The sequence below is a fragment of the Cibotium barometz genome, chromosome 3 (assembly GCF_041138505.1).
Source record: "Cibotium barometz isolate CiBa-2024 chromosome 3, ASM4113850v1, whole genome shotgun sequence".
In the NCBI taxonomy this organism is placed as follows: domain Eukaryota; kingdom Viridiplantae; phylum Streptophyta; class Polypodiopsida; order Cyatheales; family Cibotiaceae; genus Cibotium; species Cibotium barometz.
The window spans coordinates 15973633-15986433 of NC_141048.1; the positions used below are offsets into that span (position 1 = coordinate 15973633).

The 12801-nt window shown below is 39.8% G+C and overlaps 1 protein-coding gene across 3 annotated transcripts; it reads right to left on the reverse strand.

The window, feature by feature from the left end:
- Positions 1–212: 212 nt before the first annotated feature.
- LOC147639760 (zinc finger matrin-type protein) lies at positions 213–7271 on the reverse strand. Of its 3 annotated transcripts, none has more exons than XM_086773522.1 (7): positions 7097–7271; positions 6832–6954; positions 6076–6294; positions 2019–2098; positions 1822–1897; positions 844–966; positions 213–766 (listed from the first exon to the last, which is right to left on the reverse strand). In XM_086773522.1, the coding sequence occupies exons 1-7, from the start codon at positions 7133–7135 to the stop codon at positions 692–694; spliced, it is 735 nt and encodes a 244-aa protein (XP_086629648.1). In that variant the 5' UTR covers positions 7136–7271; the 3' UTR covers positions 213–691. The 3 variants fall into 3 exon arrangements, with proteins under 3 accessions (XP_086629648.1, XP_086629642.1, XP_086629655.1); XM_086773516.1 differs by having other exon boundaries at positions 213–752; positions 7097–7263; XM_086773529.1 differs by lacking the exon at positions 6832–6954 and having other exon boundaries at positions 213–752; positions 7097–7265.
- Between the last annotated feature and the right edge of the window lie 5530 nt (positions 7272–12801).

The window sequence follows — 12801 nt, forward strand, 5'->3', positions numbered from 1 at the left end:
CTCTGTGTTACTATCTTTGTCTACACTCCAATACTTAAAAAGGATCGCACTCGATTAAAACAATGATTTTGGCAACATGTTCTTGAACCATAGCATCGCCATGAATTCTATAACTAGCTCAACATTAAGAACACAAAACAAAATTCATGATTCTTGTTAACAAGATAAAAATAGGTAGCGATTGGTAGCCCCTTGCTTAAAGTTTCGAACACCATGCAAGAAATGCAAGCCCAAAGTTAATTTCAAGCATATATGTGACGACATGCAGCCTCATTGTGAGGAATGAAGGAACCCAAGGCAGGAACTCAGGTTTGAAACCCTCCCCGTCTACCCACACCGTGGGCACATGCATAATGAGGACTACGCCCACAATCTGCATAGAAACATACAAACTTGCAAAATGTGTTCCCAACAACATTTACCAAGTTTTCAAATGTCCAATCATCTCAACTGTACAAATCCTTACAAGGGACCATTCCATGATTTGCTGTATTTTAAGAACCAGAATGGGCACTCGCATTGGAAAATTGAAGGGCAAAACATTTGAGAGCACATCAGCTACCTGAATTTTCAGCATTCTCTGTACTCTTCTTCTCTCTCCCTGCATGTTCAGAACCTTCAACAGTAGGCTGCTCTTCATCCTCCCCCACTTTTTTCACACTTGACAGCTTCTTGTCAAACTCTGATAACTCTATTTCAGAGAATTCTTCTGCGGATGGGTTTGGAGCTTCATTTTCAGGCAGGACGGATTCCTAGATGAGAAATGCTAAGAAATTATTGTGGTACACAGAAGGAATACGAGAAAAACAAACTCTCCTTTTCGGACTAGTTCTAGACACTTACTGAGAACCTTCTGGGTCGATCTCCCAACACTTGTGACCTTGCTTTCTTTTGTAGCTGCTTCAAACTATCTTTAAGGAAGGTATTTCCAAGCTCTATGCCACCAGTCTGTGCAGTGATTTCTACCTGAAACAGCATTGCACCAAAATCTTTAAAAAACGAGCACTGATAAAATGACCTGACCTGCCTTCACAAATTATCATATTATCTGCCTTTTCAACTGATGACTCACAACCATCAGCCAGTGGGCGCCTGTGACACAGTGGGTTAGGACCACAGCTCTGAACTCCTGGGAGAATATCAATAGTATCGTGTCATGGCAGGTGTGGCAGGCCCATTACCACAAGAGACTTTTGAGGGACATGTAACTCCTGCAGCCGGTAGGCACTTTCAAGAAAATGACCAGAACGGCAGAGAAGAACATGATTCTGGTCAAGGGGCCCTTGAAACAGATGTTTTGACCTAGAGATTCTGCAATCCGGCCATTCCCGTAGCTACAGAGAAACAGCCCTTCAAGCTATTCAACTCAAGGCAATAGCTTGAACTAAGCTGGTTTAAACTAGCATGAATTCACTCACAGATACCTAAACTACTAAATATCCTACCACCCAGCATACAACCCAAGTCTTCTGAGAAGCTGTCTGCAGATAAACACTGGCTTCCCAGTTGTACCTAGCTGTTCACAGATTGTGAACAGACTGAACCAGCTGGACCTTAAAATTCTTTGCCCGCGCCCTGTTGGCCGGCCGGCCTGCCTGTGGGTGCCCTACCCAACACTCTCCAACTCACCTGCTGCCCAAACGAAATGGCAGAAAAGTTCTGAATGGGACCGAAGTTACAAACAGTGGCAAAACAGGCCAGCAAGGTCAATTTTCAATAAAATGGATGAGCAAAACCAAACAGACGCCATTCTTATCATTTAACAATGCTTCACAAAGATGTGAAAGAGAACAGAAAAGGACTGAAATAGAAAGAGTCTACCTGAATGTGAGCTATGCAAGCCATGTAGCTTAGAATGAGCAACCAATTTTCATCTGAGGAAAAGGAAAAACCAGTCCTACAAACAGATAACAGTTGTTAAACAACTAGACTTTCACTTTAAACTTTATCATGCAAGATAATCATAGTTCCAACTCTCCTGCATTTTCTAAAGAATCTCATTGTTTGGACTTCCATACCGCACATATGGAGCCAGGTAAACAGAGGCATAGAAAAGATAGCGTTGCTCATTGGTATCTAGCCACGCAAAGACCCAACCCTGCAAACACAAAACAAAGCCACAGACCTGACTCCATTAGAAGCTTACAGTCTACTGACACATCAGCACACCATTGACCTGTTAAACAGACACCAGAAATGAGATCCCAATCCACCTGTCAAGAAAATCCTCCAAGAACCTGCAAAATTGGGGAGCTAGCAGGCCACAGGCACTTTGGCCAGGCCCAATACGTGTGTTAAAAGTTTTAAGTGTTTGTTCGAAGTCTAAAACAATTCATTGCAACATTTATCTATGCTAAAGTAATCACTTCCACGAGATTATCTAGCATAGGTATCAGAGCAAGGTTTAGACAGCAAGTTTCAAGCCAAATGTCTCTCCTGGCAAGAAGTTGATTTTTTAGACATTGTACAGGTGTGTTGCACTCGATTCCCGGACCCCAAGGTCAAGTGGTACGACTCCTGGACCAATGTGGACGAGCTCATGATGGTACAGAACTGTGAATGGAGAATTTTCACATGAGTATTTTGCACTAGCATAACACTGGATTTATGCCTGGGCATGTGTGCACTATGCTGCTGCCTGTTTGGATGTTTGTGTCATCATGAGAAGCCAGGGACACCCAGAACTACACAACCCTAGGGCGTGTGGAGTAGTACAAGCGTTTCAGTTTCGTCACCTCAAGGACATCATTGCTTTTCTCTTCGTCAACAAGAAAGCACATATCTATACCTGGCTGAATCCACAGAACTGCTTCGTACCATACTGTATGGCTTCCTGCTGGCATCACATCTGAGCACTGATTGATGTGTGTGCTACTAAAGGGTGCTGCGCTACTAGTTACCATTTTTCACACCACTTAGGCGCCCGCCTATAGGCGCATTTCATCCGCCCGTAGGCAATGCCGTCGAGGAAGCACCCTCTGGAGTTTTTAAGTCAGGACCTCCTAGTCCTACGCAAACACCTTCACCGCTTGGGCTATCACCTATTAGCACAATACCTGAGGATTAGCACTAGGTACATAACATACTTCCCCTCCTCAGACATTTCCACTCTTCGAAACAAAATGTCTCTTTAAGAAAAAAAACTAGGAAACCTATGCTGTAAACTACATCTAACAACTGACTCCATAATCTCGTTCACCATTCATGTACTTTCCACTCATAACTCTAGAGCTTTCAACTAACTAAATATGCAACCACTGTTCCTACAACTCTCTCAATGGAACTAAAAACAAACTAACTCGAACCAGAGTCACAAGGAACAGAGCAATATCTCAATCCAACTCCCGAGGATAATCTGACATCACAGAGACAATTGCCATAGCCAATCAAATTACCTAGCCTATCAAGATTGGATAATTCCTTGAACCTAGGGGATATCAAAAATACGTTCCCTCTCTGTCTACAGTATCTAGAAACATCAAGTCCTAACTCACTCTATTATGTCAAGGTAATCAAGATGTAAGCACAATCTACCGACATCAACACTCTATTGGAACCAAGTCGATCTAGAAAAACCCCACCAATCAATACCCCGCTACACAGCCCTGGATATCAGCCATAATAAAAGCTGATAATATGGATATCTACCATGTTAGAGGCTAGTGCACTCACCCCATGAACCAGGCATCGAGTTTTGGATAACTATCCCATTAAAAGCTAAAGCATCTGCCTCTATAGAACCCTGTAAACCCACACGTGATACATCCTAGCATCCCATACCACTAGAACTTACCCCATATACGTCTTACAATCCATTACTCCTCAGCTTGCAAGTCTTCCGAAAGATTTCTTAAGGTTACTAGTAATCTCTTTCGGCATATAAATTAATTCTTCTCAGGAGAATAAATCTTTTCGAGAAACCTATTGATTTCTAAATCACCAAAATATGGTCTGAATCTAGATCTCTACAAAATATATGTATGTAATTTAAAGCATGTATTGCATGGGAAACTTTTCTTTCCCCACACGTGGAAGGTAAGTGGGGGAGAGGGGAGGGTTGATGAAAGAGAGGCGACTCCAGTATTGAGAAAAAAAAAGTCGATTTGGTGTTACAACCCTGTGTTTTCCTCTGGACAGTAAGCAGGTGGGCACGGGCACGGGATGGACTGTGTGAATGGCATCAACTTGGAATCGAGAAGAAACTCATGTGTGGCCAGCCAAAGTGTGAAGGGGACAAAAGGATTTCAAAGTTTATAAGGTTTTAAAACCTTTGATGATAATTTTATTTGGAAGATGTGCTTTTGCTATTGCTTTTAGTTTTTGAAGACAAGCAAGTTGAGGCGCCTCCTTATAAAAAGGGGTGGCGAAATTCGAAGAGACGTGTGGTTGCTTCTCCTTGGACAGCTGGTTGCCAGAGAAGCACAAGCGATTGGTGTTGGCGCCTGCGAGAAGAGAGAAGTAGCATGGTAAAAAGCAAGGCATTGGCCGGGGGTGTACGACAATAGCCAGTCGCGAGGGCTAAGAGAAGGCATTGTGGGTGGGGGTGCACGGCAACAGCCAGTCGCCAAAAAGCAAGTCAAAGCATGCGTATCTCAGTTTTGGGAAGGCGGTGCAGGGGATGGGCGCACAACAGCAAACCAGCCGAGTGCTGGTGGACGTGGAGCAGGCCGCATGCTAGTGGCGGCTACATGTGTGGAAGCAACCAGGCGGGCGGTTTTCTGCAACGTGAAACAGGCCGGCATCGTCATCATCACCTTCCCCCCCCCCCCCCCCCCCCCCCTCGCATGCACCTTCATCTACCTTGTGCTAGAGTTGCACCGGGCCTCGTGAGCTTGAGAGGCTGCTCGGCATTCTCTGGATCTATGCTCTCGGGACTGTGACTGAAAGGCGAGATGTGGCTAAGAGGCAGACTACAAAGTCCTTTCATGGTCAGATGCACAAAGGGCTGCAGCGTGAGCCTTATGGAGACAAAAATCTATTCGTCTGGAGTGCTACAGTGTTTGGTTCAAAAAACACTTCATGGGAAGGCCACGATGGAAGCTATCTTGAAAGCCGGTTTCATCTCCTTACGAAGAGAGCAAGGGTGCTATCAACAACTTCCTCTGATCGACTCCTTCGGAGCCCCCATCCTCTTCATTCTCCCACCCGTTAGCATCTCGCCACGTCAAGCAATAGCACTTGCTCAGAATCGTGATTCCTTACCGGTGTTCTCTAATAATCCCGTAAATAAACTCTGAGAGGTTACATGACCTAATCAATCCAGACATCCAATTTCCAATTTTATCCGAAATCCAGTCTTGTTTATGGTTTCTGTACAACTTGTAACTTTAAAAATATGGCTCTAGCAAAGTCGAAATCAAAAACCAGGCATATACATAAGTTTCTTGAGTAAAAGGAAATTTTGCTGAATGAATATTTCACCTGAATCACACTTTCTCTCTCTAAAAAATTTAGCTAAAAAAGAACGATTAATTACTCTTACATATCTTAGATTCCCTTGGGAAGGGATCTTACAATTGATCTTTTGTTTCCTTTTATCAAGTTTCTACTATTAAGGCTATCTTGACATCTTAATTTTCAAGCTTAATTGTAAGCAATGCATAAAGATCTTGTCTTCTCTTGGTCTCCTATCGATAGGAGTTTACAACGTGGCCGCGTCTTGAATATTGGACATGGACCACTCAGCCTTCTCTTTTTGGTCATCAATACTCTGCCATCTTAGGCTCCTATATTTTCTTTAGCACAAATGTCATTGTGCTATGTAACCTGAGCTTATATGAATGTACGAAACTACCGCTCTCAAAAATAAAGATCTTGTCTTTTCTTTGCCCATAGCTTTCTTATTTTAACCAAGAAACCTCTCTTGGCAACAAAAACCTCTTACAAAAAAAACCAATGGAGAGCATGAAGACTAGACAGCATGTAATGTTGTGAAATAGACAAAAGCTCAAAAAACTCAACTCTTCATAAAAACATGTTTGATCCATGGATTTTATTCCTGATCTAAAAACCTATTACCAAAAAACAAAGGGCAATAATGCAATGTAAACGGAAAAACAGAAAGCCAAGATATACCAGCCAATTGAAAAGAGGAATGAAACTAATGATAGTCATGGCCCCATTGCGAACATCGTCTACTCCAAGAGCATTATTCCTGGAGTGTTCGTCCTTTTCATTGTCTTGCTCCATGAGTACCAAAGAGCTGAAGATGCAAGCACCAATTGCAATAACAAAAGGTGCATCTTGTGAAAACTCCGACCTGCATATCCCTCTTTTTGTACTTCTCTGCAGTTTCTGTTAAGGCAATAAAAAACTTTTAAGGGAAAAACAAGATTTGTTCAGAGTATTGCCAATTGAAAGCTTTCACCTTTGAATATTTGTTGTTTATGTGTGTTTATGCACGCGCATGTAAAAAACTACAAATTGTATACATGAATAGGTGTGTAGCATGTGTGAATGAATGCCATGCGCACACGCGCATGTAAAAAAACTACAAATTGTATACATGTACAGGTGTGTAGCATGTGTGAATGAATCCCATGCGCGCACGCAAGCCCACACACACACACACACACACACACTCGTTATGCAATATATATGTATATACACAGTTTATGAAATTTCAAAATTACAAATGTTTGAGATTTGTTTCTGTAATTTAATACGGAACTTAGATTAAAGGTAGAATGTTCAAAATACGCTGTGTGAAAACTTAGATCTCTCACGATGTATTGATGCGGCTCAGTCCATGATATGAATTGAGAAATTGCAAGCATTATCTGTTACCCTAGTGGCTCATTCAAAAACACAGAAAATGATTACACAACGGACCTTCAGCGTCTTACTTAGTTTCAGTGGAGACCCAAACAGTTTGGACTGAGTGTATATTAAGCGTCCTGATAAAACCCTAGCGTTCGGAGTGATGATGGCATTTGAAACGGCATTTCCAAAAGCCTATTGCAGGACAAAACAAAAGGTAAAAGAAAAAAGGAAAAGACTGATAAGACAAGCAAGAGAAACTCTGAATTCTTCAAACCCTAACTTTAACTTAAGGAAAACCCTAATCAGCTGTTAATCTTGACGAAGTGAAACTCACCGTGGGCGAAGACCTTCCTGCTCTCACCAGGTTTTGCATAGTTTCAGTCTCGCACAGCTTTCCCTAGCTACGCCAGAGAGAACAGCTTTCGTATTGCGTGCGAAATTCGAATAGTTCTTTTTTGGCTGCTACTTAACGAGGTAGCTGGCACGTCCTGTCAGAGAAATTCGAATAGCTTTTTTTTCTCTCTCTTGGCACGTCCTCTTAACCTCTTTTTGGGAATGGGGATGTGAGTGCTTTCTGCACGTGTAAACGGATGGGTTATGTGTTGCGGTTCCATGTGTCATGTGTCCTTGCATGTGCATGTACGTATGCAATGGAGAGAGCAGCTCACAAAGAGGGTGGAAGGAGGCATGGAGAGAGAAAAAAAAAAAGCACACATATGCATGCACCACACACTCACCCTTAAGAGAATAACTCTCTCTCTCTCTCTCTCTCTCTCCCTCTCTCATGATGCGACACTAAATCTCTATCCACCAAGTTTAGAGTTCATCAATGCACATAGATGCATCATTTCAACTAAATGAACTCATTCCGAGGATCCATCAATAAGTAAGCAAGGGGAGAAAGAGGTTTTTTCCCCAGTTGCTTAAGGTGGCATAATACACAAACCACATGTTGAATGACATCTCATAACCTTTCCATGAATGCACAATCACAAGCAACCATAGTATTACCTATCTGTATAGCCTTCTGCACATGGCCCATAATCCCACAAGCCTATGCATATGGACTATATAATGCATGGGCCTTATCCAAAAAGCATAAAAAGAAGATGATGATAATGATGATATTGTCATTGTCATCTACTTCTTCTATAAAGATAGAAAGAGAAGAGTAAGAAAAAAAAGTTGTCTCTTCTCCCTCCTCTCCTTCTCTAAAGATATAGGAAGAAGAAGGTGAGCAGCATCCAATATCCTTATGATTTGGCACAAGACAACAACGCACAGAGGAGCTCTAGTGTGAGCCTATTGGGGGAGCTCTCCAGAACCGCCAGTGTGCGTCAGGATCAGCCAACAGGATGAAGTTGGTAGATTTGGGGACATAAGCCCTAGCCCTAAGAGAAGCACTACCAAGTTGACCATGGAGTCTATATCGTTAGACCTCTCCAACAACTCAACGACTCGAACTTCATCTCGGCGGCACAGCTTCTCTTCGAGTTGGCATTGTTGCGCTGCCACTCAAAGATCAACATCTTCATTGAGCAAATGGTGTTATGAGGATACACCTTGGTAAACTTTATTTCTTCTCATCGTAGCAAGGGGGAGAATTGCATGCTCTAGTGGCCAAGGGGCCCACGATCGCAAGACTTTCTCCCACCGACTCAGCCTTACTACATTGGGTGCCATGTTGCAACACCCTATGTAAGATATTCTTGGTTGATGCGAGAGCTTGAGGCTCTTTGTTTTTTTACGGATATTTTCTTTTAGTTTCACTTTTAGTATCATGATGATGTATTCCATGGATATGATGTAACATTTTGGTGTCATATGTCATTTTGGTCATTTGAAGATGTTAATAGAACTCTCTCTCTCTCTCTCTCTCTCTCTCTCTCTCTCTCTCTCTCTCTCTCTCTCTCTCTCTCTCTCTCATTTTCCAATGTTGGCTTAAGCTTAATAGCTCGCATTAAAAGCTTATCCCTCCACATGGCCAAACAAGAGGGAGAAATGGGACTAGGGAGAAAGGAGGTTTTTTGGATTTTTAAAATTTGAAATGAAGATATATTTTTCCACGCTTGGGAATGTAATTTTTGTTATATGGCCTAGTCAACAGCAACAAGTGGGTCACATACTTATAGTAGTCATTTATGGGTATGTTTGGTAGGTGAGTACTTATAGTAGTCATTTATGGGTATGTTTGGTAGGTGAGTACTTATAGTAGTCATTTATGAGTATGTTTGGTGGGTGAATAGTAACCAACGTAGGTTACTACTCACCCAATGTACGTAATAAGCAAAAAATGAAGGGAAAAAATAATTCAAACACTCAACAATTAGTAATAACCAATGTAGGTTATTCGCAAAGATAACTAATCTGAATGCTTAATAAAACTGCCAATTATGACCATAGTATTGAGTCTCTCACTCAACAAATGAAAATGTGTGTGAGAGAGAGAGAATCTATACATGTTAGTCTACATTTCTATATTTATCTAAATAAAGTTTTATGTGCGCGCACATATACATATACATATACAAATTTTATGTGCGTGCACACATACATATACATATACAAATATAGCCATTTATATATGTATATGTGTATATAAGTGTGCATGTGTGTGTATGCACATATATGTATTATATAATATTTTAGCAATGCTTATATCGTCACTTTTATGATGAATAAAACTAGGTGGGGTGTCAAGATTGAAGTGCCACTATAAATGATGGTATTTTTTAACGATATAAGCACCAATATAAGCACTGCTCTATACGAGTTTGAGCAATTAAATGACACGTGGTTTTAAAAAAATATTGATGGGAAACAAAATGGATAAAGTTGTTTGTATTAAATCGAAATGGCCATGGAAGCCAAGTTGCAAGTATCAAAATCTAAAAACTATTTGTATTACTTCAAAACAAACATAGACGCTAAGTTACAAGTTACAAGTATAGCATGCTGCTCATAAAGCAGATGCACAAAAACCAACAACTAAATAAAGACAAGGGAGAAGGCCTCTACCTAAGTTGCATTATACGTTATGCGAGTATTCGTTTATACGTGAATAATAAATAAAATTGTCCACGTATTATAGTTGAACAACAACTTTGGAGAATAAATCAAATTGCCCACTTATTATAGATAAACAAAAGCTTAGAGCTCACACAAATTATCAAGACAAGCATAACATAAACAAGTTGCAAGAAGAACACAAAAACATCACTGTCGACACCTATTGGGTCAAATTTTTCCCCTTATGCGTGTGGCTCCCTTCATGCATGAGAATTTTAATATTGTAATGCAAAAATTATCCCTGGAGCTAATAATAGATGATTCGTATAAAATTGGGCTTTTCTTTTCCACTCAAGCAAAAATAACAAGTACTAAGAGCTTGTTCACGCATAAAGTGTAAAACTAAAAATCCACTATTGCATGCGCTAATATGATAGCAACACCGTACACAAATGCAAATAAATAATATGTATAATCATTTGGCTCAAGGTCAACCAATAATAATAATGTTCACATGTGGGAAATACTTGTACTGACAAAATCCATACGACACCTCAATCGGTGACCCTCGTACAATATGACACTTCAATCAGTATCCTCATACTACTTATAACTCGTGCGATACCCTAGTTAGTAACCTCGCACACGTGCACAACACCTCAGTCGGTATCCTTACACGTATCACCTAAGTCCATAATAACAATCAAATTATGTCAGGTGATAAGGCACAAACACAATACACCAAAATACACTAGCATGCACAACACCTCAGTCGGTATCCTTGCACGTATCACCTAAGTCCATAATAACAATCAAATTATGTCAGGTGATAAGGCACAAACACAATACACCAAAATACACTAGCATGCACAACACCTCAGTGGTGAGGGTGAAAAAGTAGTAGAGAAATCTAATTTTGTACCCAAATTATCAAACAAGGTAGTCCAAAAATCACTACAAATTCAGAATCTCTATTTGAAACAATAACTTTTGGTAAAAAAGCATTAAAAGATTTTTCTTATTTTCGCATCCATTCATACTTCTACAACTTATTAAGAAAAAAAGTCAAACGATGAGCAAGATATGCAAAAATTTCACAAACCTTCTATTGTAAGTGCATAAACCAAGAAATGATCGAAGCTCATGTATCTCTTTAGGTCTAGGCCAAGTTACTATGGTCTCAATTTTCTCGGGGTCCACTTGAATACCCTTTGTAGAAACTATGTGGCCTAAGTATTCAATCTATGACTGAAAGAAGGATCTTTTCTAGGGATTGAGATAAAGTTCATTTTCCGTCTAAAAGATTAAATACTATCTCTAGATTTTTCTTATGTTAAGTAATATCATCCCTGAACATAAGAATATCGTCAGAGAACACTACCACAAATTTTTGATATTTAATTAATCATATGATTGAATGTAGCCGGAGCATTAGTAAGACTAAAGGGCATCATAAAACTCATAATGGCCTGACTGCATTCTAAAAGTAGTTTTGTACACATCTTTCTCACACATCCTTACTTGATGATATCACGACTTAAGGCCAATCTTACTAAATACTTTTGCTCCTCTCAATTTTTTTAGCAAGTCGTCTACATAAGGGATAGGATACCTAATCTTAACTATGATTTTGTTAAGAGCCCTATAGTCAATGCACATTCAATATGTTCCATTTTTCTTTTTAACTAAGAGGACTGGGGCACCATAGGGTGAGCTACTAGGGTGGATCAATTTACACCCTAATAGATCTTCCATTTGATGTTGAATTTCCTTTTGTTCTAGTTGGTTCACTCTATATGGTGCTCTACAAGGAGGAATGTTACCAGGTATTATGTCAATCCTATGGTCTTTTGGTCTAGAACTAGGTGAACCAAGGAGTCAATCATCAAGAAAACAATCAGAGAACTAGGGAAGAAAAGAGATATAAAGGATCATTGGGAGGTTATTCATGAGTCATGAGCTCATTCACATAAACTAAGAATGTTTTCTCTCTTCCTTAATGCTCTCTTAGCCTGAGTATGGCTAAGGAATATAATACTCTCCTCTTTCCTAATTCCATTAAGACACAAATATTTTCTTTCATGCTTGAAACACAAAGTATGCATGTGATAATCAACGTGTGGGCTATACTTGTGTCTCCAAGGCATACCAATAATTAGATCAATACCTCGTAGTGGTGCATCCAAAACAATTATTTCCTCTTCATAAGGTGATATTGTCAATTTTAAATTTCTTACTTATTTGGTGTAGTTACACTTTTGATTACTAAAAATAGATTTGATTTTGTATTTGGATGGTGTGACTTCAATATTAAGTGCATTCACAAGCGTTTCACAAAATGAAGTCTTGGGTGCTACCATCATCATGTAAGACTATGATTAACTTATCTTTTATCTTACCTTCCATTTTCAATAATATATGCAGATTAAACTAGGTATGTGAGGGTTTAGAATTACCTCCTTGGTTTTAAAGATTGTCATAGTTTGAGTTACCCTCTTACTCGAGCACATAGTCACCATCCGTATCATTTGCTTCATCGATCATATTGAGTTTAGCCTATGGTGTGTGCATCCTCTTTGGATAATTGGAAACGTGGCCTATGTTGTGTGCCTCCTCTCTAGACAATTGGAAACAATATGGCCTTCCTAGTTGCACTTGAAGCATTTGATTCACCACTTTTGGTCGTCTTTGTTCACCTTATAAATATTCTCTTCAGTCTTTGAATCATTGCTCTTCTTATTGTTGAAGCATTTGAAAGTATTTTTTGATCCTTGATACCTATGAAAAGATTTAGTAGTAGGAACATACTTTTTTCTTTGTTGCCTTTTGAAACTCTTTCTAAGTACGAGGTTTGGGACATCATGTCTTAGTAGCGTTCCACAACAATGGGGCACTATCCACTAAATGATTGGCAACACACTTGATTTTATCCCTTACATAGAATTTATCCCCTGAAAAATAATCATAAACCTGACTTAACCATGAAAATACCACCTTAGCATTCTTTTTGCCATCATAATTTTGAAACGA

Bases quoted from the DNA above. Each gene is read 5' to 3' on its own strand.
- LOC147639760 (XM_086773516.1), bottom strand. From the start codon at position 7,135: ATGCAAAACCTGGTGAGAGCAGGAAGGTCTTCGCCCACG. The intron at 6,295-6,831 runs GTCCGTTGTGTA...TTGCCTTAACAG, and splicing joins AACTAAGTAAGACGCTGAAG to AAACTGCAGAGAAGTACAAA. The intron at 2,099-6,075 runs GTATATCTTGGC...TTGTGTTTGCAG, and splicing joins TTCCTCTTTTCAATTGGCTG to GGTTGGGTCTTTGCGTGGCT.